At 42.3% G+C, this 26,740-nt stretch overlaps 2 protein-coding genes across 13 annotated transcripts in view; one reads left to right on the forward strand and one right to left on the reverse strand.

Moving 5' to 3' along the window:
• ARHGAP8 (Rho GTPase activating protein 8) overlaps window positions 1–10,597 on the forward strand; it is an 85,824-nt gene extending 75,227 nt beyond the window's left edge. For 6 of the 8 annotated variants that reach the window (XM_054056177.1, XM_054056170.1, XM_054056162.1 and 3 more), the window contains one exon: window positions 5,002–10,594. In XM_054056177.1, the coding sequence (XP_053912152.1) occupies window positions 5,002–5,199 (198 nt within the window). In that variant the 3' untranslated portion in view covers window positions 5,200–10,594. Of the gene's footprint in view, window positions 1–5,001 lie in introns of all 8 variants that reach the window. The other 2 variants (XM_054056194.1, XM_054056198.1) reach the window with 2 other exon arrangements.
• An 11,280-nt stretch (window positions 10,598–21,877) lies between these two features.
• PHF21B (PHD finger protein 21B) overlaps window positions 21,878–26,740 on the reverse strand; it is a 168,050-nt gene continuing 163,187 nt past the window's right edge. For all 5 annotated transcript variants that reach the window (XM_054056292.1, XM_054056297.1, XM_054056296.1 and 2 more), the window contains one exon: window positions 21,878–24,552. In XM_054056292.1, coding sequence (XP_053912267.1) covers window positions 24,328–24,552 — 225 coding nt within the window. In that variant the 3' untranslated portion in view covers window positions 21,878–24,327. The remainder of the gene's footprint in view (window positions 24,553–26,740) is intronic.

The raw sequence follows: 26,740 nt of genomic DNA on the forward strand, positions 1-26,740 counted from the left end.
TCTGCAGTCTCAACCCCCTTACTTAATGAAACTGCTCCTTCTAGGCCAAGGGTGCTACAGCAACACAGTGCAACTCCTACAGAAGTAACAGACAAATTTCAAAAATAGGACAAAATCCTTTAACCTTAGATTAGCAGTGATTTTGTCAGTAATGAGGATGGAGTACTGTGAAAGGTATAAGCTGTCCATCTCCACTTTGCAGTGCATCTGGTCGCTAGATTTTCAGGGTCCTCTTGGAGCAGCAGTGGACTGAGGTCCCTAGGCAGAACTGTGTGACCAGGAGCAAGAGGGTAAACAGGCCAATTTTCACAAGTCAGTCTGTACATTATGTCTGTGGAAAATGTCAATGGTTGCTCAATTGATCTCACAAGAAATGAGTGTGCACAAACAAGTGTTTGTGTTCCACAAACACTGTGTTACATGTGCAGTGCACTGAATTTCTGAATGCACATACAAACTTAAATATCTGAAAGAAGTTGTCTTCCAAATTACTTGGCAAGGCATTCTAAGGGCTAGTTACCCAGTTCTGAAGTCAGAAACCATTTAGTAAAAAACTGTAAGTGTAGTTTTCCATGACAGGCTAAGGCTAAAGAAGCAGGAAAGTTTGTAGGGGCAATAGTACCATCTAGATTGTGTTTTTATAACCATGTATTTGCTTTTGGTACCAGCTCATACAGCTCCCTCTCTGCACTTGCACACTCCCACTCTGCTGGTTATTTCTGTCCCAGCAGTCATGCCTGATGCCAGGGAAAGGTGGCTGACTTGGCTGAAAAAAACATTGCAAAACCCTGCCAAATTGAAAACGTCAGACTTGGACCAACTAGAAAAAATGGACAAGGTTTTGGGGCCTATGAGCTATGCTTCAGATCTGTAACTGAAGCAGCAAAGTTAAAGACAAATACAAGCTGGGAAAAAAATGCTCTGACTTAATGTTTTGTCTCAATTGCTTGTGCAATTGAAAAGTGTAATTAGCACCAGCAAGGCTTTGAGGATGGCTGGAGATGATGGGGCATGCTGGGAAGAATTGGATAACTAAGCCTCATGGAACAGATACAAGCATTTGGCACGTTATGCATAGTAGCTGAGGGTGGGGAATAGAAACTTATATTTCCAGTCATATTCTAGGGTTGTTTTAATATCTAGTGATTTTCTTTTGAATATGTTACGTGGAGTTCTTTTCAGCATTGCAACTGAGTAACCAAAGAGATGGTGATGTCCTTATATTTTAAAAACATGATGGCAATGGGCTGTTTCTACCCTCTGTATTTCACTGTTCATTAGGTAGTATAGAGTCTACCTGGTTTCACTCCTGTGGTATCCATGAGAGTGCTGGGATGCAAGTACAAAATTTTGCTTAGAGGAGCTGTGTGTTTATTCTGGGGTAGTGAAAATGAGTGTTTTGCATTTGTTGATGTGGCGCTAAATCTTCAGTGTTTATTCCCAGTGATAAGTTTTGCAGTGGACAAGTTTTATCTTTCTAGAGTACTTTCTTTTAATATAGCCTGTCATTACTTAATGATTTTTCTGTACATGTACAAATGAAAGGGGGTGGAGGAACAAGAAGCTGGAGCTGTGTAGTTCTTTGTTGTAATATTTTTCTGTGATATTTAGATGATTCCTTCAAATATATGACCTATGTCCTTGGAGAATTGTATATTATTAGCCTGTGAAATTGACAGAGCAAGTATATTTTCACTTGGAACAGAGACAATGGTTACTAACTTTGTAAGGGAATCAAAGAAGAGGTCAAGGGAGTTAGTCCAAATGCTAAAGATGACTTTTGTATTTCTTAGATGGGTTGCAGTTATTTAGAGGGATAGCCCATGAAGAGGTCGGCTGACTGCATGTTGCCTTTACATGGTGTAGCACTGGAAGAAAACATTAGCTGTTCATGATAGTGTTGTAGATGAAGCGAGTGCATTGGTGCCATTTGAGAAAGAAATCTGGCATTGGAGTTAAGAGGGCATTGAGATGGTATGAAGCCTGATCCCCTAAATAAAAACATTCATATATATGCCAACTCCATTGCGTATTATGCAGGCTTAGGGTACCACTTTCTAATACACGAATTGGTAAAAGTCAGGAATTACTGCTTTAGATTTGTCCTATTTTTAGAAAGATGCAGCTCTGCATTTCTGTCTACGTCTGAACTTTTCCTCTCAAGGGAATATTTGCCGCCTGGCAAGGGGTGTTAATTGTGCTTTGCTCCTGTGTGGGAAGTGTTAGATGAGAAGTTTAGAAAGAGAGGGTGGAATTTCCTGGATTCTATGTGACAAGGCTCCCTTTTGTGAAGCTCTTGACGAGCCAGCGAAGGACAGTTGCGGAGACAGTTGGACACTTTTTCTTGGATCTGCTGAGGAAGGGATTACTGTGCGTTTTTGAGTGAAGCAAGGTGTCTCCCTTGAATTCCTAAGTGTTAGCCTCATTGATGACTCACAGATAAGGCTTAGTGTAGCTATGCCTCAGATGATACCATCATTGGTTCATTTTCTCTAAAGGATGACCTCTCTCAGGGGAGAGGCTGTGTCATGGATATTTTTGTTGATCATTTCAACATTGACCATCTCCTTAAATTGTTCACAGAGTGGTGGCAAGTGAGAGGATGATGATTTCATTCTGGAGTTAGAAACATTCCTTGAAACAGTTGGTCTAATGAGAAAAGAAACATGTCTAGCTCTACCTGCAAATCACAGTGGTGGTGTTTTGGGCTGAAAACTTGGCCATTGAAGGAAGCAACTAGGTCAAGCTGTCTGTGTTTCAACTGGCACTTGAAGGCAGCACCTGTACATGACTTGATGGATGAAGCTTATCAGGGAGCACTCCGCAAAACCAGGAAAAAAGGCTGCAACAGATTTGACTCCTTCAACTCTCCACTGTCCTCCAGTACTCTAGCATATGCTTCTGTGTCACCATAGGGTACCTGCTTTAGGGTATAGAGCTCATATCTTTGGGTTTGTGCTATAGAAAACACAGTGTGATGGGCTGTAACGCTGATGTTATTTTAGAGACTTTCAACTGAAAGAAATAGCAAAAAAAGGATTTTCCTCAATCAACAGGGGTTTCACAGAACAGCAGCTAATTTGAATGAGTGAATGCAGCCAATATGAGCCACTTGACCCAAGGGTCAGAAGACAGTCCCCCTGAATGCTAGCTTCATTTTCCAGCTACCTTCAGAGTAATGCCTAGGTCTATGTCTCCTTGTTAACAGGATACTCGTTGTCCTAATTGTTTTCCCTCATCAGTTATTTTGTTAGTGGTTCAGCTTTTGCTGCATTGCTGCACTATAATAAACTTGTTTGAGATCTCATCTGAAGCAGTTTAAATGAATAAGAGAGGCTTATTGGTTTTTCAGTGTAGTTAAATAGTGCATTGAGAGCACTATGTGAAGGTCAACAGGCTATATGTGTTTCATACTCTAGAGAGAATGATGTGGGTTTTGCATAAGGTCATGAAGCAGGCATTACTGTTTTCAACTGATAACTTTTTATTCATAAGTTGTGAAGTCAGTTGTTATAAAAGGTGGTTTTGACACCAATACCTCCTTATTAATACCCCCTTCCCTAATCCAGCCCTTCCTCATGACCTTAAAAGCAGTTGAAGTCTTTAATATTTGTAGCAGAAGTATCATTGTGGTAGTTCTGATGTCTCAGGAGGGTAAGGCAAATATTGGAGGGCAAATTAGTTCCTATTATTGGAAAAAATTATGGTTAGGAAGAAAATGCTATGCTTTTAGGCACACAAATGTTTCTCCATGTCTCCCAAGGAAAATACTTCCATCCTGCACACATGTCTAAAGGATGTTCTATGCCCTTATGGCTAAGCAAACAGGCTCTTTGCTACATGAAACACCGAGGAGGGTGGGACTGTGCTGTAGGAGATTGAGGGGAATCAACCCTACATTAGTGGATAGAAGCAACTGGAGTTCATACATATGCTAAGGAGTGTTCACATGATTATACTGTTTCTTAGGTTTTCCTCTAGTGCCCTCAGACTTTTCATAGTAATACAGAGCTGCCCTTTCAGGAGGCCTTATGGCAAGACAGAAATGGAAAAGCACTGAGAAGTGAAGTTTTTGCTTTCCTATTTCCCTTGAAATTGTAGCAGGAGGAATACACAGGAGGTTTTGCCCAGTAATTCTCCATTCTGAGATGACACCTTCAGAGCAACCTGACTGCATGTTCTTCTCATGACAGATCACTGATCATCAAATGTAACCATAAGTCTGAGAACTGTCTGAATTACCTAGATCAGGAGGAATCAAGAGCACCTTCAGCTTGTTGGCTCTTTACAATAACAGAGAACTTGTCAGATAGGACGACTAGACCATATTTGGCTTTAGACACCAGCTATGCAATACAGTAAGCAAAACAGACATAAATTCCCTGACAGCCTCACAAGGAGGAAAAAAGTACTACTGCTACCCAGTTCTGGATTCACATCGTCATACAGAAGTGGGACACATTATCCAGAACGGATTTCAGGTCTATGTATTTTACCTATAGCCCATTTTCTCCTCCCTTGCTTCAGAGGAATTTGGTGTTGCGGAGGTACTTGGAAGTGAATTCACCCATTAGTGAAGAAGGGGAAATCTTTCTAAAGCCTTGCAAACAACTTCAGAAGTCCTTGAGTTTATCTTATAGAGGACTCATTTCTGAACCAGATAGGACAGCTGTCTGTCTCTGCTTTCCTTTCCTGCCCCCCAGCAGAGATAACAATAGATTCCATATAGAAGGATTGAAAACAATTAATTTTCCTAGCATAAGGAAGCAATTCAACCTTTTTGCTTGACTTACTTACATCTTATCTTGTACTTGAGGGGAAGAGACTCCAGTGACCCCGTAGCTCTCGGCTGAATAGTAAGCCCTTTTAAGAAGCCAGTGATGTACATGTGGCCAGGGCCTACTCCAGTCATTGGTTCACACTTAATATAGGATATTGTCTTGTCTCTCACTCTCTGGGGCACATGTCTGCATATATCTATTCATGCATATGTTTTTCCAGGTTTCCCAGGAGAGCTTATATAACAGAATGACAGCATCCAGCCTGGCCTGTGTCTTTGGTTTGAATTTGATCTGGCCGTCGAAAGGAACAGCCTCCCTGAGTGCCCTGGTGCCTCTGAATCTCTTCACCGAACTACTGATAGATTTCTACGCAAATATATTCAACTCGCGAACAGTGCCTGGGGAGATCTTACCTTGATGCTTCCAGAAAGGAAAATGGAGTATGGCTGCCCGAGGGAAAGGTCTCCATGCCTCAACTGGTGGGAACTTTATATTCAGGGCTCTCTGCTGCAGAGAAAATTTTCAATAAAGAATAAAGTTTCTATAGCTCTCCAAATACCAAAGATGTCGGAAGAAGCACATTGCCCCATATATTTCCATCACATGGAGGAGAATATGTATATGAACATTCAAAGACTAGTACGTCAAAGTGAATCCCCTTGTTAAACTTAAGTAGCAGACAAAAACTGGTATGTCAAAAACAATCACTTACACTATGTTCCAGCCTGTCATTTCTGTGAGGATCTGGAGACCTTACTATATGAGATTATTTTCTGGGACTATGCAGAGCTAAGTTCTGGATCACTCCTGAATTTACAGCTGCTTTATTTTTTTAATTTTTTTTTCTTTTTTGCTTGAATACAAGTTTGTTAGAAATTTCCCTGTTAAGCTAATAAAGACTGAATCAATTTTTAAGATACTAAAATTTCTAAACTATTTCTCCCTTTTATTTAACTGTCTTGTTTTACATCAAAAGGTGTGGGCAGTTGTGGCCCATCAAGTTTGCAATTACCATGGAGAATAAAGTGTTTCCTGGGTAATCCGAGTTGTGCAGGCAGCTAACTAATCATGTTTGTAAATGTCTAATATATGCAGTTAATCACTGTAGCTGCACAGGCAAAGTGTGTGGAAGTTTTTACTTATTCAGATGGGGAGCAATAATCCATTTGGGTTTTTTCTCTAAATACTTGGAATTTTCATTAGTGAGTTATATTGGTGAGTGCATAATGCAGAATACAGACTAACTTTGAGAAGATTACCCCTGATATTTGGGCTGCATGCTTTTATAGTTTGAGTTGATGGAAATTTGCTCTTTAAATCAGTTTTTCTAGAAAGTAATAAGAGCAACAACTTGGATAATATACCTAATATCGTTTTTATACATTGAAAGTCTATTATTAGTCCCGATGTGAATAATTAGCCAACATAAAGGGAGAATTTTCAGTGTTTTCTTTCTAACTATGCCATTAATATTGCTTGTATTTGATGAACTCTAACAAACGGCTATTTCATTGTTTAACGCTGATTGGTAATGGGGTGATGTAACAAAGTTATCATTATCATTGCCTGCAGAGCAAAAGAGAATTAACCAGTGGTTAAAAAAGGTAAGTGGTATTTTCGCTAATGCTCTGGTCTTCCTGCTTCTGTGCAAAGCTAATGAAACAGAGCGACTATTTAGACTTCTGCAAAAGTAATAGTTTCAGGAGGACAATTTACGCATCCTCTTCTCTTCGAACACTCAGCCACTTTTTATCCTATAGGTTCTAGCAAGTTGAGGGTTTATACTTCTGGCCTTCCTCTTAGCAGTTGTTACAAATTGCCTGTCTGTAAAGGGTGCAGCAAAATCTTATTGCAGGGGGTAAAGAGTATTCATTCTTGTCAGCAGTTTCAGGAAGTAACCAAGTATTCAGAAGGCTGTGGAATGCTGGATGTGCCAGGCCTTCATTTGCCCAGTAGGTGTCATCTATAGCATTAAGCAATTATTAAAATTTGAAAAATACGGAGGCTTTAGAACAAGATGTGTCAGGACCAACTTCTCACATCACGATTGTGTTTTTTCCCCCAGTTCTTCCAGTGTTTTAAAGACAACTTCTTAGCTTTTGAATATCTGCATGTAAGAAACACCCGTAACTCCCATTTAAATATAAAATCTTGCTAGTACATGGAAGAAAATTAACAAGTATTCATGATTGTTGCATTTCAGCAAAATGAGATTGCCAAGGATAAAACTGTTGTAGTTTTGTATTGTAACTCATCAGTTTTATATCTGAGTTATCAGTAACAGCATCCTAGCCTTGCTGTGTTATGAAAAACGAGCACTATTATGGTCAGCACAGCTCAGCAACTTGGTAGCATGGTTCTGTGCATCAGCACCCTGTTCTTATAGGGGAGGAATTTGGCCTCTGGGAATTAAGAAAACTTGCATATTTAGCCACTTTCTGACTTTGGTCAAAACACACGTATTAGTTTTGCTGTCTGCAAAAAGAAGGAGTACCTGGCATTAGTAAAGTACTTTGGGATTAAATGCTGATAAGTCCTATGAAGTGGTTGTTCTCTATTTCCCTGTGTCCTTCTCCAAAAATCTGTCAGCATCAAATGGCATTTAGTCTTTAGGCTAATCTGCATAATAGGAATGCGAGTCCTGGATAGTTTTAACACAGTAACATATCAGAGCCCTGTGGGATGAAGTGCTGAGTTCATGGCAGTCAGCTTTGCTCAGTAAGTCCCCAGAGCATGGGGACAGGGCTCCCTCTGGCAGTGCTGGTGAAGTGAGCCCTTGAGGCATAGCTGCCTCTGACCCCTTTACTTCCACGAGTAAAGTGTACAAGCAATGAGCATCCTTTCAGCTCATTTGCCTGACTGTAGACACACAAGATGATAGTTAAAACCAGATTCACTCTTTTGGTATTGGTCACGTGCTAAACCACAGGTTTTCTTAGGGCTTTATAATCTACCGTTTTCCAGCAATTTATATCTCCTCTCATTTAATGAATGAAGAACAAAATGGCGTTTTCTCATCTCAAGGTGCCTTTTTGCTTTAAAGAACAGATAACATCTGATACCCACAAGTGTAGGCAATTTGGTGCTGCTTAAGAAAAGCAGGGGCTCTGATTCTGATTGCCATTAGCACTGGTGGGGGCTCCTCCTGCCTCCCCAGCAGGCAGAGTGAGACAGAAGTAAGGTACTCACCTCCACCCCAGCCTTTCCCTTCAAGCCTGCCCATCATCAGGAAGGGACTTCCCAAAATCAAAGGCACCTGAGTAGCAAAACCCTCTAGCAATGAGCCCCCAGTTCTGACCCCCTACCCCAAAGCAACTAGTGAAATCCTCCATCAGCAGCAGAAGCCCCAAATATCTGTCCTGAGTGCCAGACTTAACTATGACATTAAATCATCTCTCATGAATTATTCAGAAGGGTTTGGAGTGAAATTCATGTTAGAGAAATATATGTTTCGAATTTCCTTACTCTAAGAGGAGTCCTGGAGGTGTCCCCTGCAGTTACTTTGATAACAGTTTCTCTTTACAAATGATAATTGCACGATTCAAGCTTTTGTACAGTGTGGCCTTGTGAACTGTTCTCTCATATCAAAGAACAATTTTCAGATCATTTCCATAGCAAAAAGAAAGTGATTATGGAGATAATCTGTTGGAAACACACATGCTGGATTTCAGTTTAAAACAATAAAATGCAGTCATGGAATGAGAAATCAAGTGTTACCTAGCTGACAATATACAGAGAATAAATTGCCTAAGCATTTTAGTTTACTGAGCTGTTAGGAGTTGAAAATTGGTCCCAAGATTAGTCTGATTATCAGGATGCCTCTAGCAACAAGCACCAAAGGGGAAAGGAATACTTTTCTACCCTGAATCTATGAAGAAATGTAAGAAGATTGAACAATGTCATTAATGATGAAAGTCTTTTAAGTTCTTACAAAAAACTTCCATAAATGAGTATCACTTACATGTGTGCAGATGATCCATCTGTGTCTGCTGCACTCCTCAAACAGCATCCATCGCAGAATCTCTCAGAGCCTTGTAAACTTTAATATATTCATCCACACGTGAGGAGACTAACAATAGTAAAGCCCCAGATATTCTATTCACGTGTTCAATTGTACTTAGGTAGCAAGTTGAACGTTTAATGGGATTGATGGTACAGTCGCCCCCACTCCTTCACTTCCTGAATAGTTTGTTCTTCACAACCCTGAAAAATTTGGTTTGCCAAGACTCCCACTTTTCAGGTGGCTGTGGGGGTGTTGGGTCGTGGGGGAAGAAAGTCAGAGAGAGTTACTGCCAGCACCAGTCATTTGTGAAGTGAGAAGCTGATGTTCAGTTAAGGCTCTACTGGCCTACATGTTCCTGTTCATACTATATTAATTTCTAACATGTCGTATTTGACAAAGGTATGTCAGAAGCAAACGTACTCTGCTTTAAGTAGGCACACGTACATGAAAGCCGAAGGGAGGACTGTGAGAAGGATGTAAATTGTGTGCTAAATAATACATGTGGCTGGTGTGTGAAAGGTGTTCTGCCTTTCCCAGTGGAGTGATACTCATTTTCACAATCCGAAGAGTTTGATTTTTGTCTTTATCCATGCACATCCTGGAAAGCTGTTTCAGTGTATTACACCTAAGGCAGCCAAGGATTCCAGTGTCCTCCAGCAACATCTGAGGGCAGTGGAGGATTGTAATGGGGTACTAGAAATGCTGTCTTCTTTCTTTCAAACTGGAAAGCTTGAAAAAGGACTGCGTTACGGATGAGATTTCTTTGTGGTTAGATTGGGGGATTTGCACAGTGAGCTGGAGACTAAGAAGGAAACTTTCAGATACAAGCAGGAAAAAAGCCCTTTTCCACTAGTGGGCCTATCAGTACCTACGAACCGTCTCCCAGAATTGTCACTGAGGGAAGAGAGTCTTGATTTGCCTCTCTGAGATGAGATACACAAACTCATGATGGTGCACAAGCTCTGTTTCTTCCTAACTGGGGTCTGTTGCCTCTAGTGCTAGGAAAGCCATGGTAATTGCACACAGTAAGGACCGTAGCCCTACTATCTTGGCTATTCCTCTCTAGAATAGCTGGCAGAAGTTCAGCCTTAAAAATAATTAATTGATTGGAAAAATATTTCTGCTCGAACATGCCAACTCAACAAAAAATAAAAGCATTTTCTTCAAAGGCTTAGTTTTGGTGCCATTCTTTCCAAAATCGTGAAGTTCTTCCAGAAAGCCACTTGTGTGCCCTGAGCCGCAGACTGCCCCCCTCACCCAGGGCATGGCTCTGGCTCTGCCAGCCTCTGTGGTGCTACAGAGCAGGAGGAAAGAGCACCACTGCTTCCCATTCATGGTCTGTTTTGAGATGGTGTCACCTTTCTGCACACAGCATTGCAATGATTGCGAGAGGCAAGGAGGGAATTCTGCTGGAGCCGGGGGAGACGACACACATAGCTGACTAATCATTAAAACTGATTTTTTTTTCTGCATCCTTGATTTCTCCATGGTGCAATCATCATGCAGAATCTGCTTTCCTGACTGGCAGTCTGCCTGTAGTCCCCAGAGCACCAGTTTGTCACTCACAGGGTTAGGGCTTACACTTACAGTCGGGAGCAGGCTGAATCTAATGTCTGACCAAGATGCTTGTAAAGGTGAAATGGCAGACTGTGATGTGGAAACATGCATCTCTGAAACATAGCCTAGTGCGCTACTTGCTTCATTTTCTTTTGTTTCGGTCCTCAAAAACTTACCCACTTAAGCTACTGCTAGCCCAGACACCAATGCCAGCCTCTTTAAACCTCAAGTCAGGATTTCTATCTTTTGAGTTTTGTCTCTATTACATGGCTTGTGTTCCTCAATACTGAATTGTGCTGTCAAATTATTTCTGCACTCAACCCTTAATTGCCCACAAAAGCTGTTTACAGCCTCTTACTCTTATGTCATGAAAATTATCCCCTTAATTAATGGGACAATAAAAAGCAACTGTAAAAAGCACCAAACTGTATCATCTTTAGCGTCTAAACTGGATTCTGCAGCAGTCATGGAAGCGTCCTCAGATCGGTGGATTTTTGACACTTCACCCAAGAACTTCTTGACCCAAAGCTCTAAAAATAGTAAGAGTTTTAGCAAGGTACTTACCTTCTCTGTTTCAAAAGCTTCTAAAGAAAGTTGTTCTCTCCTTGCTTCACCTCGCAATGTTGTCTTTTTTTTTCCTGTATATATTTCCCACCCCTTAAAGGCTGCATCCCCTGCTTAGTGCCATTTACATCCTTCTTCATCTGCAGTGTGTCAGCAGTCTGTGTAAGTTGGGGAATGGTTTTCATGGCCATTCATCAACTGGATACACTGAACTGAAACCAAAAGATGTTTGGTTCTGCAGGGAAGTTTAGGGTGATATTGTTTGAATGAGTGAAATTGCCCAAATCATGTTTCCCCCATCTCTGAAGCAGAAAGGTGGTTATGTTTTTGTTAATTAGACAGAGCTTTTATATGTAATAACCCAACACCTGTTGTGATGAAGGGGAAGTTAGGAGCATCTTTTTCTTTCCATGTTTCCCACTACAGATCTCCCACCCAGCTTTCTTCATAGGCCTCTACCTTTTGAAAAAACTACCGTACTGGTGCATACATGAAATGTAGCCACAGCTGATGTCCTATAAAACTGATATGTATTTAATAACTGTTACCAGATTAGAAACAGCATCTCATCAGGCTGCGTAGCTCTCCACTCTGAACTCATGCATAGGGCTGAGCAAGGCAGGGACTAATGTCGTGTACATCTTGTTCCATGTTGGTGGTCATAGAGAGGACTTGCTTCCCTCCTCCCTTTCCCTTTCAGTACAGGATCTCCCTCACATTTACTGGGCTACCAAACAGCAGTAACCACTAGCCCCAAGATGTTTTCATGTTAGTACCATCTACATGGAGTTCTTAACACTGCTGCAAAACTACTGCACAGCAAGATGTCCAACAAACCATCTCCACCTTAGCATAAGGATTAGCAGACCTACATTTAACTTCCATCCCTGCATTCTATACTGAATCTTGAATACTTCTTTCTCCCCTTATCTTTGGCTTGTGGATGACGTCGCAGTAAAAGCCTTCCAGGTTCCAGAGTGCACACTGTCAGTCCTGACAGGTAAAAGTTGCCACAGCATAAGGACAAAACAAATCCATTCCATTACAAAATAACATTATAATTCAGTAAGATAGTATCACTGTCTTCTGCACCATAGAGCTTTTACAAAATAATATAAATGAGAGGGCAAAAATAATGAGAGGCTTTGTAGAGCTCGCTTACAAGGCTTGACACCCAGTATGCTCCTGCCAGGAAGGCAATAAACACCCCATTCCCTGCATGTCACAGTATCACAACTTCTCCTTATAATTACCACTTGAGAGCTAATAGGACTCTGCTCCCAATGTGATGGCTGTATTTTCTATAGTCGCTAGATGTCTTGCATCCACAGTCTTCACTGAGGACCTGGCTGCAGCAGCATTGTCTTGGAGGACAAGTTGTTTGAGGCTACTTCAGAAATCAGGCAATTTCCCTATAGGAAACCCCATTGCACCAAAGCACTGGAGATGATGGATAGCGGAGAGGTGATTCCTCCTCCTCACAAGAGTCATGATAGACAATACCAGTGAAAAGCTGAAAAGGATGAGGCACGTAAGGAAACCAAAGGTACCTGGCTAACATCACAACCAGGGTGATAATCAAAACCAGTGGCAAATCTCTCAAGTTCCTGAAACACAGTCCAGTGCCTCCTCACTGCTCTGTGCACCTTACCACAGGCACCAAGACTTTTTTGGTTCTTCCAGACAACCAGTATTTTGGCCAATAGCTACAGTGACAAAATAAAGCAGTACACACTGACCAAGGCAGATTACAGCTCTTGATGACCCTTTAATTCCATCTTCTTAAAACTGCTGGGAAAATGCATTTTGGCCTAGTAGTTGTTTTAAATGTCTTTGTGTATCCAACTAATTTCAACAAAAAGCAGTAAAATTGTACATGAGAAATGCCACCTGTAAAGTCATCCCAGTGGTCATCAGATGGACACTAAGAGGCACCAACACTGATCGAATGCAGTACCACAAGTGATTGCTGTGGTGGGGATTCCCGAGTGTCTGCTCCCATTCAGCCTAGTGAATCAGCTGAGGCTGATACCTATCACACAATGCTTATGCTCCATGATCATAGTGGTTTGGATTGGGGAGGTTTTAGACTAAATGAGATCTGGACGGAGAGTATTTCAACAGTAATACACAAAATTATTCTCAACCTGTTTAAATATGATCATTAGGCTTATTATCTGGATCAGTGTAAGCATCTGTCTGCCCCAGCAGACAGCCAAAGTGGCTCTGATAAAATTCACTGTTGTCTGATCCAAGAACTGACTGTATGTCAAGTACGACTGGATTGACAATAGATGTGGTATGTCGAGCTTTTCATACACACATCTGGCATCGCACGTCTTTTGGTCCCTCCGTTAAGGGGGTCCCAAAATTGAACAGAAGGAGAAAAGACATCATTAAGCTAATGACATGTATCAGAATATGTACTATACACTTTTATATACCAAACACTTCTGTCTTGGGCACATGAATATAGCCAAGTTTAAATTAACCATTGGTTTGATTATCATGAGAAAATGATTAGCTCCTGGGGATTTTTCAAAGACACTTCTGGTTGTCCTTCATGCCAGCAAACTTCTCCATCTACCCATAAGGGGTTTGTGGTACTGCCCTGCCTTTTGCCAGCAAGAGCAGAACTGGCAGTAGGCTGTTCTTGCTGCTTGGAGCCCCAAGCTGCTTCGAATTCAGAAAGAGAGGAGCTGAAATGGGGAAGGGAAAGCACCTGTATGGGTGTATTTCTGTTAAATGCTCATTAAATGCTGTGAATAGGAAACAACATTTTTCCTGTGGCTATTTAGGTACCTCCACCTGTGCTGTGCCAGATTTACTCCACTGCACATTGGCACATAGTCCTTCTTGCCATCACCAAATATATTGCCAGCCTCCTTCTCATAAAGCCAGCCTTGGTCTTTACATCAGGTGCTTTGTCTAGGCCTAATCCTATTTGCTCTCTTCCTTTTCCATGGAGGGCATGGATAGCTGAGAAGCTAATATCAGCAGACGGGGAAGTTTTTCATTCCCATGTATTCCTTCATCCAGGACTTTGACAATCATTTTATTTGCTTAAGACTTTGTCCTTCATGTTGTACAGAGAGAAGTAAAAAAGACTACTGAAAATATTCAGAAATCATCTAGTAAGGAGAGTCAAATTAATTATTTAAAAAAATTTGAATATCCTTTGTGGCTGTCTTTTCTCTGGCTCTGCTATCAAAGAAAACTATCATTAGTTTTTAATTCAGGATTACTTCAGAGAGTGGTTTCAGCACAGCAGTTGATGGTTGCCTGACAGCTTTCTTGTCTGCACTGGTTGCTGATGGGCACAGTGGCTCAGCCTGGTGGTGCCCCAGCTCACCTGCTGCCAGAACCTGGGGCCATCGCACAGCCTGCCTGTTGTGGGTATGCCTGTACCCGCAGCCCTGGGTACCACAGCCACGGATCTAGTGTGTGCTGGAAGCAGTGCTCAAAGCCAAGGCAGCAGTGCCTTGGGGAAAGACTGCAAAATGGTGAGATGTTTTCTCTGCATAGCTATTTAGGAGAGAGAGTGAGGCTGTGATCAGAGGGTCTCCCTCTTCCCTAGAAGACCTGAAGCCCATCCAGCACAAGGTCCCTCCATCAGCCCACCTTCCTGCACAGAAGCTGCCAGGAACCGGGTGGTGCTGGCAAAAGGTCAGGAGTTAAATCCCCCCTCCAACCAGTAGTACCTTGAACTCAGTGCCTAGAATTTAATATTTGTTGCTTGGGCACAACTGCATGAAATGCTAGCCAGACAGCTTAGGCCAGCACCTACAAGACAAGATGTGCACCTACATATGCTGCTTAAATGCTTAATTACTCCCTGGGCCCAGGAAGGCGAGGGACACAAGCAGAGAAGCAAAGCTTTATGGACTCACTGGACATCTGCCTGGCAAAAATCCATGTGTGCCATGGCCATAGTGACTAGACAGCTGAATGGGCTTGAAACCTCCATGGAGGGTGGCTTTGATACTACACCAAGAGTTGATTCATCAGGGTCAATTGTGTCTCTGTCAGCACTCATCCCAGAGTGACCCTGGTTCTTGCACCTCTGCTCCCTGCTCACCACATCGTGCTGCAGACATTGAAGGCAACCAGGACTTAAGTAGGTAAATTTTTAACTGTGGCATAATCATGATGGTTTGGGGATAGTGATTCATTTTTGTGTGTGTAGAGAAAAGCAAGTCTCCTGTCTTTCTGTAGCTTTCCCCAGAGATCCAAGTGTTCTCCCAGATCCTCTAATGGAGAAGCATCAATCTCTCGTGACCTCCTGCAATGCATGGTTGGGCAGTCCCAGCTCCTGGAACTGAAGCATAGTGCACTGTGGATTGGGTTGTAATAAGGTTGGTGCACTCCCTCAGTTATGCTAACAGGGCAAATGGGTGTTGATAGTTCAAGAAGAGTCAGCTTCAGTCTTGGTGCTTTAAAACGTGCCTGAATAAAAATTCCTGATCTTCATCATGAGCTTAGAGAAGCAGGGATGTGGGGAGATGCCACTGCTGGGAAGCACTGCCAAAGCTGGGTAGCAGCATCCAAAAAGTAGGGCTTTTAGGTTAGCACTGAATTATTGCCTGGTCTGTTTTCTTTTAAGATGCATGGCTGTGGCACTGCTAGCCATGACAACATCTGGGTTGCTGCTTTTTGTTTAGAAGAGGATTCTGTAGAGTGCAGTTTAATTTTTCCTAGACTGTTAGCTCAGAAACAAGGTCTGTCCAATCTGGCCCTGCCTCGTACCCTTCAGGCTGCCACCATGTGGCCCTCTCATGGCGTCACTGCAGAGAAACAACCCAACTGGATCAATGTTGGTGGCCAAAGATTTATCCCAGTGACCTGGTGCTGCCCTGTGCAACCTCATCTTCGAAAATTCAGGAGAGTGAAGCCCTGTGGTCTGTTCTTGGCTCTCGTTGCAGCTGAGGGAAGTCCTATAACTGTTCAGGCCTCTAATAGGGACTGCAGCAGCTGGGTGTGGGTGAACTGTTGGCCCAGTTCCAGTGAGGGACAGAGGAAGATCCTCCTTCTGCTTAGTGGTCAGGGAAGCATGTGGTACCATCTGTCCTCAGCCCTTTCTGCTCCTGAGGAGACCCCCAATTATTTATAGGCAGACCAGTGCTAGAATCACTGTAACACGACTTTTGCATATTGACTGTAACGTGTTTCTCACGCTGCCGTGAGTGACTGGTACCCACAAATCAACCACCTCTTATAGGGTGAGAGACTCATACCCTCAGTGCAGCCACAGAAGCTCCCGCTCCTCTGGGCATGTGCTGTTTTCATGAGATTTCAAGGAGAAATGTCCAAAATTCAGGGTGCCCCCAAAGTGACCTGGCCCTGCCCGGCTCCCAGCTGGTCCTTGTAAGGGCAGCTCAAATAAACTAATTATTTGTGTCTCTCATTGAATGAGCATTTGACCAAGGAAAGCAATTTGATGATCAGAGGGGTAAAAGAGAAAACCAGACAAATCGCCTCATGTGAAAGCCCATCAATCCTAACCTTTATCCGTGAGAAAAAGGGACAAGTGCAGGCTGAGCACTACAGGAGGGGTGGGACTGGGAGCACATTTTATTTATAAAATTTACAAACCCACCCTTATCTAACACACAGGCACAAAAAGCTAGCATTTTACCATAGAAGTAAATGTTTATGTTATTTGATAATAATTCATCTTACCAGTACATGGAGGATTGATGGCACTTATACAGGGATCTATTTGTATTTACAATTGCATGGCACTGAATCAGCACTGGAAATCAGCTGAATCAGCTTCACAGTGCTTTTAAATATTAGCATGTGGTTTCACCACGGCAAAACCCATCGCTACTTTTGCACCATAGGTCTGGTTTTGAAAGCAAATTTGTGGAGTAAATGCAAATCGAGAACCACTGAGTTGAGACCCCTGGAGGCAGTGACATCTGCCTGTCTTTGATAAGAATTTCTGAGAGTGAGAGTAAAGTTCTTAGAGTAAAATTAAAAGCTTTGATCTGTTTTTTTGTTTCATTATTATTTCATGTCTAAGGCCTTTACATGTGCCTTTCAATTCTTATTAGGCTGCAGTGTTTAGTTACTGCTCCAGTGCTACATGGGCAGGGCAGGAGCCAGCAGCTGCCCAGCAGGCGTTGGGCATTGCCAAGGCTTGCCTTCTGGCTCCGATTTGAGCCCAGTTAAGTGAAACAGGTCAGAAATACAAAGCCAGAACAACATTGCCTCAAACAAAGCACCCTTCTGGCCCCAGTGCCTTGGTTACCCCTGTGCAAGGCAGCCTCGTGGCAGCCCTGAATGTCCAGGACGCAGGGGAGAGGTAATAGAATATCATAGAATCATTTAGGATGGAAAAGACCTTTAAGATCATTAAGTTAAACATAACACTGCCAAGTCCAATTTATTAGAATCAGCCATCAGGCTGAAGCCTCCCAGAGCCGAGCAGGGTCAGACGAACGAGCCCCACCGCTGAATACAGCTAAAGGGGCTTCATGACGGTGGGAGTTGATGATCTCTAAGGTCTTTTCACACCTAATGATTCTATGATTTTATGACTCTATATCTGAGCAAACCATTCCCATAGGTGATGGTGATGGAGCTACTGCCAGTTCCATCTATGTTCATGAGGAAGAAGGGATATGTCATACTCTCCCTTCCCAGCTCAACACTTCTGCTTTAATCACAGACAAATTTTATTCTTTTGAAGCATGATAGGAATTTTAGTTTGTTAGGAAGAGGATGGGATGGGCAAGTAAATCAGGGAACCAGGGACTTCGTATGGTCAGCATTACATTGAGATCCTTGGTAGCATTCAAAGCCATGGGCAAGGTAGATCTTTAAAAAAGAAAAAAGGCGTGTAGAGATATAAACTTGTTGGGAGCTCTTCTAAAATATGTTCAAAGCATCAGCTGGGAAGGCATTAAGTGGTCCCTTATCTAGCCATAAGCTTAAGGGAAACCAGATAAAACAGATGAGCCATCACAGGTAAAGCACAAACATACTGATGTGAGGAGAAGCTTTCACTGTGATGGCTTAGCAGTGCTTAGCAGCGGCATAGCACAGGAATTAGCTCCCGAGCTGCTGAGCCTCATGCTGATGTTCCCTAATGCAGCTCTCTTTTTGGCAGCTACCATCCAGCACAGCCATGGAGCCCACCCTTCATCTGGCAGCAGGGATGTGCGACGTCATCTGTTGCCCATTGGGTGTTCAGTCCCATGAGAAGGAACCTCTCAAGCCGCAGTGAAGCTGGATATTTAGTTTCCTCTGGCAAGTCTGCAGCTAGAAATGATGCACCATCAACCTCCTCCACACTCTAAGAATGGGACCCAGGAATGATGCTGCGATGATCCAAGTGGCAACCCCAGAGGAAGTGAACTATGTGGGTGGGACATGTATATTTTTTGCAGTCATGAAGTAATCCAGGAAGATGGGAAGAATGTAGCATATAGTCAGTGGCTCAACATGTATATTTTTATGGTGTAACTTCAAACCATTAGAAAATTCCTGATATGCAAGTGTACTTAAAACAATAACATAATGTCCACACAGGCATTTCATTTTCCTCAGTTTGCTGCTTCGTTCATTTACTTCTAATGCTATCCCTTCTTAGTTTTCCTTGGGTTTTTAAATAAGACAAAGCAATAACATTTTCATGGCCAAACAAAGCAGAAGTGGCCCCAAGAAGCAGACGAAGACAACCAGAAAGGGCTGCTGTGAAGGGATACAAAAGACTATTAGGGTGAAGACTGGTCATGTCCACATCCAACAATGACACAACCCTTCCTTTTTCAGCCGATACAGCTTAAGCCACAGTCCTGGGTTTCATTAAAGTAGAGCACATTGGCAGCAGGATGAAGAGATGCCCTGGACAACAGAGAGCAGAGTTTGGATTTTTTTCAAGATCTCTCAACTCCTGTGGTACCTTAGGGGTTCCCTGTGTTTGGCTACTGAGGAAGAAGGGCTCCCCATCTTGGGGTTTTGCTCACCAGTGTGCAGGGACACAAAGTCCCTTCCATGGGCTGTGTTCATCTCTTTCTCCCTCCTGCTGCTGAAGCAAACTTCCTCACTTTGGAAAATGAGAATAGTGTGTGTATAGCGGTGGGGGAGTGGTGGTGTGTGTGTAGATGTAATTTTTAAAGAGATATTGGGTTCATTCATTACATTATTGTTTCACGCCTCCTCAAATGGAAAATAATGAACCTAGCATTACTCTCATTTTCAGGGCAATGCCTTAGCCATGATTCTTGTTTGGCACCCTGGGCTTTCCTTACATTTGCCTCTGGCTCCCTGAGAGAGTCGTAAGCATGCTGGAGTTCAAGAGTGCAATGAGTGAGCCAGACCACCTGCTCGCCAGGCTGGTCCTCCTCCCCGGCAGACAACGGAGAGCTGCAATCATGGGAGCTGTTCTGCACTGCAGTCTAGCCACAACCATAGTAGGGGGCAGGAGTACACATCTGCAAGAAAATAGCATCATTCTCACATAGAACAGACAAAGCACAAGCACCAAGATATTCATGGTGAAGTTTACATCTCGGCTACTGGAAGACTGCTTTGTCAACAGCAACTGGACTGATGGTCAGCTGTTTCCAGCAGGGATGTCGTGGGAAAAAGCTATTTATTACTGCAGCTCAGCAAGAAGATGAAGTGCAAAAGTGAATTAAAATTTCTGTGGTAACTGCTTAACAAGTGAGGCAGATAATCAAAGGTTGGAGTGTAGCATTTCTGCTGCATTTAAACAGCACAAAAGTCATCCACAATCTGCCAGTACAAATGCAAACAACTTCAAAGAGCAATGGCATCTTTTTTTTTTCCTTCTCCCTGGCTAGAATCTCTATATGCCTATGTACGCTTTGTAGTATTTTTTTCTATCATGACAACTTAATTTTTTGTTTCCTTTTTTAAAGGAGTGAAAAAAACCCCTTTTGCTTTAATGATATTCACCATGGCAGACTTAAAAGTGGCTTACAGAAGTGGAGTCTGGCATTTACTGTTTGCACCAGTCAGTCGCTAGTGATTGATCTCAGAAGCCCGACTTCATTTTTCTAAGCACAATAAGCTGCAACTGGCAAAACCTGATTAAAGTGAGTGCAGCTTTATCTGATGTGGCTGTTGCTGCTCATTTCAGTGTAATGTCTCTCTTTTCAACTACAGAGGACCTGCAGAACACAGAACAAAAAGTACGCAAGGGTTTATAATGCATTCTTCTAAAAGTTTAAGTGTTGCTAATAGGCCATCAAACTACTAAGAAACCAGCATGCGATTGCTATGTTTGCATGTAGAATAAACTTCTAATACAGCTATTGTAGAGTTTGTGCCGTCATCCTTATATCGATGTTTACAGAAGAGAAGCCACAGCCAGACTCATGCTGCCGTTAAATCCATCATGCAAAAATTGTTGCCAGTGAACATGAACTGTATAAAAACCTGAGTGGCCTTGACTTTGGTTCGTGATTTTTGAGCCTTTAGGCTATAGTGGATCCATTGTGGTTTGTCCCTCTAAAAACACAAAGCCCAAAAACAACTGAGTTCCTAACACAACTAAGCCATGCCAGTGTTCCTCATACCGCTCACTGGGAAGGGCTGGCATCACCCCATGTTACTTCCCAATAGACAGAAAAGCTCTTTTTCCTCTCATTTCTGAAGAAGGAAAGACAGTGAGAGAAGTAAGAGGAGGCGAAATTACATTTGAAGAGGTGCAAATATAAAACTGACAGGCTTGGAGACAACACACTTCATTCGAATGGCTATTTGCAGAGCAGCTCCTCTGCGAGATAACTAATGGCATGTGAAAAGGTCCTGTGCACAGAAAACAGTCTGTCATGTTAAAATAAAGAACTCTAAAGCTGTGAAGTCTGGCATAGCTGTAAAAATAACTTTCACTTAGGAAGGGAGGCTTGGAACCCTGCAGCTCCTGATTCTTTTCAAAGACAATGCCTGGTGTTGCAGCAAGGAGCACAGAGGTTATGGTGGCTCCTACAAATCTCCACCAAAACCTTAATTTAAATTACTATAGAAGATTAAAGGCTAGCATAAGCCTACACTCCCTTGCAAGTGCATTAATTATTAAGGCAACATGCAGAGCTCTGAAATTGGCTCCTGTCCATTAGCACAGCACTGAGTTTATAGGTTAGGGTGGTGGGAGAAGGATGATGATGAAATCTGATTTCTGGGTTTGCTGGTTTGGGGGAGAAGTGTCTTCTAAAATTTGAAGCAATGTTAGGAAAAATCAGGGTGCCCTTCCCATAGCAGAGGTCAGGAGGGAGGAGGGGGCAGCCTAGCTGTGGGGGAAGCAAGGATGGAGTGCTGAGCTCCCCATGCTAATTGCAGCCAGAAATTAAAAGCTGACACTGTCAGGAAGTGAAGACAAAGCAACAACCCCTGCCCCCAACCAAATAAAAAATACCCTTTCCCCCAACCGCTGGCAAAAAAAAAAAAAAAAGAAAACAACCCTGCTTCTGCTCTGCATAAGCATTAGCCACTGTGGTGGGTTTTATGCAGCTGTAACACTGTCTTGCTTTCATTTGGTTCATTTTATTGCTGATTTCTAACTCTTCCACCAGCCAGAAACCAGATGACTTCCTGCAAGGGACCTATCTTTCATTCTTTAATTACTAGACTTACACAGTGAGCTATAAACAACTTAATAAAATGGGCCCACCATACAATATGAAGAGCACTTAAAAGTGCGGGTCTGATACCAAAGCCCACAGGTCTGCCCACAGATCCGCTGCAGCCAGCAGCATGTCTTCCATCTGCAGCAAGTCTCTCACCAGTAACCTGCCATAAGCAAAGACCGTACTGCCAGCAGCATGCACAAAGGATGTATGGAGCACACACAGTCAGCGGGGCTGAGGTACAGCATCATGTAACCATGTGGTAACCCTTTCTTTTCCATCTCAGAAGCCCATGCTTGCTCCTGAGCTGACTCAATTTGTCTCAGTTTGGGCCAAGCCCACTGCAGCGTTTAAATCCTGGTGAAAACCCATGAGAGATGCAAAAGTGAGACGTGAGACACTGCCAACATCTCCGCAAACCGATATGGGGAAGAGTGGGAAGGCAAATTATTCCAAGAGGTGGGAAGCCAAGAAAGGAAGAGCACAAGATGCCCCTGCCTGAGAGACACAACGACTTCAACGCGGAGGCCATCCTTCTGGAAAAGTGGAAGTAGAAAGTATTGTAGTAATTCTGGCATTGTTTAAACCTGAAAATTGAAGACAGCAGTGGAGAAATCAGCACCCTTCACTTTCACCACTCAGAGCTGTGCCAAGGAACAGGTCACTGCAGCAGGCTCTGCAGGCTCTGCCATGCTGCTACCCCTTAGCAGTGGATACAACAAGAAGGACAACACCTTTAAATTGTCAATCAAGTTTAATGCATCATAAAGAAGTAAAACTACATTGGCATATTTAAGACAAACACTTTTTTTTTTTTCTATGCACACTATCCACTGGACAGTCCCCTTTTTAAAATAACTACTTTTAACAGTCCAAGACGCTTCTTCAGAAATTCTTCACATATTCACCCTTCCACACTTTTCCTTTTTTTTTGTCTGAGAAGGAAAAAAAATCATTAAACCTGAAAACATTTACACTGCAAGCCACATTAGAATGCATAATTGGCATACAATAACCAATGTATAACAATTGTGTTTTACTTACTTCACTTTGTTCATCAATAAAAGAATATAAAAATCTTGTTCAACCGAGTGTTGTGTATTAAAATAGATTTGTATAGTACTGCACAGTTTCTCCCGGAGTTGTGAAAATGGTTGAAGGGACCATGTGCTGCCTAGTGATGGGTGATGGGAAAAGCCAGTCCCTCGTGTTGGGTTTTTTTTTTTTTTGTATTTAACAAAAAAAGATATTCGGCACCATGTGATATGTTGATGTGAGAGACTAGCCTTGTGTCATGCTCTGGTGGCTTCTTGCTTTCCTTTAAGTACCAGTTGTGCTAATCGACGGAGAACTCATAAACGACAGAGATGATGGCATCTAGTGTGTGAGTGTGTGATGTTGAGAAAACCGGGGTGCCCATCACTACCTTCCCGGGCAGGACGCAGGGTGATGGGGGACCTGTGGCCTACAGACGGCGGACCCTTGCAGTATCAGGAAGACTAGTGAGTGAAACAAGCAGGCGCACTGGGATTTTCTCAGGCTAATGCTAAATGCTTCCCAAATGTGCTAAAATCCAACAAAAATCTTAAAAAGGAATCAACTTTCTAAAAAAAAAAAAAAACCAAACAAAACCCTAAAATTTTCCATGGCCTGTCCCTCCCCTAGAAGTCTTGATATTATCCAGTATGAGAAACAACCCCTTGAGGCAGTTTTTTTTCTCCTGTACCATTTCAGCAAAAAAGAAAAAACCTCAATGTAATAATAATAATAATTAATAATAATAATAATCACATTACGTATTTTTAACAATAAAATTGCAGTACAAAAATGTAAAGTTATCTTTTTGGCATATTATCTGTACTGGCAAGAAACCAAAACCAGAATATTTATTTGCTTTTTTTCTTTAAAAACAAAATTCCAAAATTAACAAAAAAGAAAACTTCTAAAATAATCTCTTTACAAAACAAAACCCAACCTGCCAAAGATATCGACTATTATGGTTTATGCTAAATCTTGCACAAAAACTCCATGAGAAAAATACACCAATAGCAAAATAAGTAAAAAGGACCTGCAAAAAAGTAAGGAGTTTTACAGTCATACTTTTTTAAATACTTCGGAACGCATATACAGAAGCATCAGCATGAAAATACTTCAATATTTTACTAGAAACGCTAACTTCATACAGTTTCTTTATTTAAATATCTGCAATTCTCAACTCTAATAATACTGAAAAAAAAAGGATATTTTGTTTCGAAGGCTCTTTGAGTGTCCATGACACCGTCCTGGTCAAAATGGCCCCATCTCCAGGTCACCTGAATCAACGGGGCCAACTTTGTTCCTCTGATAATAATCCATGTCGAGTCCTAAGTAATTCAGTTTCTGGTTATCTCACCAACTTCCCTCCCACAAATAGCTTTCAGCCCAACTACTTCTCTACTAGCTCACTAACTCTTTGCATTGAAAATTTTCCCCTTAAAGCAGAACTGGAAAACTGTCTGCCCCCCACAGAAGGATATCTCACTTCTTATCGGCCATACTTCTCTCCTTCATCCTTAGTCATAAATACATTAAGGCCAACATAACAAAAAAAAAATCTCATGAGCACTGAAGGTCTCGGCAAATACAAAACTGCAGCACAACCCGCTCCGTGGGAACCTGCTGCCACAGTGACCTACAAACTGGACTGATTGGTTTGCAAGTTTCTATGCGTATCAAAACTGAGATTGTTCCTTCTCTCCTTTGTTTCAGTTTAATCTCTCCTCTGCGCAAGTGTATAAAGTTTTTTTCCCCTCCTTCCTTTGCTCTCTCGCAGCCGGCTCTGTCAGTTGTTACCCTGTGATTGCTGCAAGGCTTTGTGCATGGCAGCAGAGGCAGAGGAGGGTTTGATCCAGGGGACAGTTAGCAGGGAGGAGGTGGTGGTGGTCGTCATGGTAACCTGAATCATCTGCTCGTTTTGTATCAGTCTAATGAGGGTTTTGAGACGTTCCAGCGACGACTGAGTTCCTTTCTGCTGGGCCAACAGACTGGTTTTTAGCTCTAAGCATTTCTGTCAAATAAAGAGAAGGGGAGAGAGAAGGAAAGACTGAGGATACATTCAAATTGGTGTCAAACATCTCTCCAAACATCCTTTTGTGTCTTGAGTGCACGTCCTGCTGAAAAGAAGTATATTCTCCTTTGGGGATAGCAAAACCACAGCTTAACGAATGGAGTAATCAGCAGTGCTGCATACGCTGCAGCAGCTGTCGAGGTAACAATATTCATCCCAGACCAAATGCATTCATAGGACATTTCCAACCCAATCCTGCAGACAGCCCAGCAGAAATGCCTTCTCTGCTCCAAAGAGATAATTGGTATGGGATTGTGATAACTGTGTTACTGGAAAGTACCAAAGCCACCAGTGAGGTCTCTAAATCTTACCAAATGGCACTGATACATGCCTGAGGGATATAGCTCAACATGATGAGTTTTGCATGCGCCAAAAATTATAGGGAGTCAGTATTGTGAAGATAAGTTGATCTCTCTAAACATGATGCCAGTATCTTTCTGGCAGAAAACGTGATCAAAGCCACTAACATTACACCACTGCAGTCACAAAGAAGTTTTTTTCCCATAGGGTGGCCAAACTGTATCCCACAATCACTTGAAATGCTTCATACAAACCTATAAGAAAGTGAGTATGACAACATGAGCCAAATGCATCCCAAATCTCTCCTATAGAATCATCTAGGCTGGAAAAGATCTTTAAGATCTTCAAGTCCAACCATAAACCTAACACTGCCAAGCCACCATTAAACCTTGTCACTAAGTGCAATGTCTTTTAAACACCTTCTCTGCTCCAAGAAGAGACAGGGAAGAATCAGTAATTCTACTTTCCCTTCTGAACTCTGTGCTGCTGCAGTTAACATCTCGTCCTTCACACTGTCAACTGGTCTGTGAGGGACTATGTGACAACGAAAAACCCAAGCCTGTCTACTAGATAGAAAGGGATGGTGGCCTCTCTAATATCCGAAATCTCCTGTTTTCTGTCTTCCAGGGGGCCCAGAGGTATGACAAAGTTGGTTACTTGTTTGCAGATTGCTCTTCTTTAGCTATGGTCTAGACTGCCTGGGGGAGGGGGGGGGGGGGCGGGCAGCCTCCAGTCCTGGGGAAGCGAGAAATGCTCATTTGAAAGTCAAGTTGTCTGAAAAGCAACCACATGGAGCTACTCAGAGGTTGGTTTAGACCGGTGAAACGTCAGATGAAGGATAAATCATGTTCTGTTTTCACCAAACAATGCCATTCCACTTGTGGTGTGTATAAAAGTGTGCTCTGTAATGTAAATGTCTGTTAAGGTAAATGTCAGAAATTAAATTGCTCTGTGCTGAACACCTTTAATTGCTTTTCTCCTTTCAAGTGGAGATATCTCCAATAAATACAATCACCAGCTGATATTACCATTTAAATTAGACAGTGTTGCCCACTGAAAGAACCTGATTCTAGAAATCTTACTGATTTTGACAACATCGGCATATATCAGATAGCGTACTGCATCCACAAATTATTTTCGTTTTTCAAACACCTCATCCCACTGCACTCTCCTGCCTACTAAAGATATTCTGTACCCCAGAGTCACTTCTTCATACATATATATGTATCCATTAGTGCTGATGGTGGCTACGCACTCTTACAGGGAATATTCCCCACTATGATGTCTTTTAATAAGTTATTGCTTTTCCTCCCGTTCTATTTTGAATGTAATAAATATTTTAACATGCCTCCTCTGGATAACTGCAGTGGTAAAAGAACTAGTGACCAGTCACTCTTGCAGCTGCCACTTTGATTTTTCCAGGGTAAGGAAGTTTCAAACATTAATTGAGACTACCGTGCAGGATAACGGCTAGCCCTTAAGTGTTGGCCTGAGGTGACGTAGCCCCAAGTAAACTCCTTCACCCATGAAGGACAGGAATTATGGCTTTGAACTCAGCCCATTCCTTTCCTTACTGCCAGAGACTGGTCCTCATAGCATGGTATGTGTGTTGGAGACATCTCCAGCCAATATTTAGCTTTTAAATGAGTTCTCAGAGAAAATGATTGTGAATCCTTTTCCAGTTGTGGAGAGGTTGTTATAACATTTAGCCTCTGAGACAGATAAAGATTATTATTTCTACCTAAACTCAAGAGTTTTGAGCTAATGGACAAGCATCTGCCACTGGAGGACATGCTTGTGACTGAATTTTTCACATGGAGAATGGAAG

Source organism: Cuculus canorus, chromosome 1 (assembly GCF_017976375.1).
Source record: "Cuculus canorus isolate bCucCan1 chromosome 1, bCucCan1.pri, whole genome shotgun sequence".
NCBI lineage: Eukaryota > Metazoa > Chordata > Aves > Cuculiformes > Cuculidae > Cuculus > Cuculus canorus.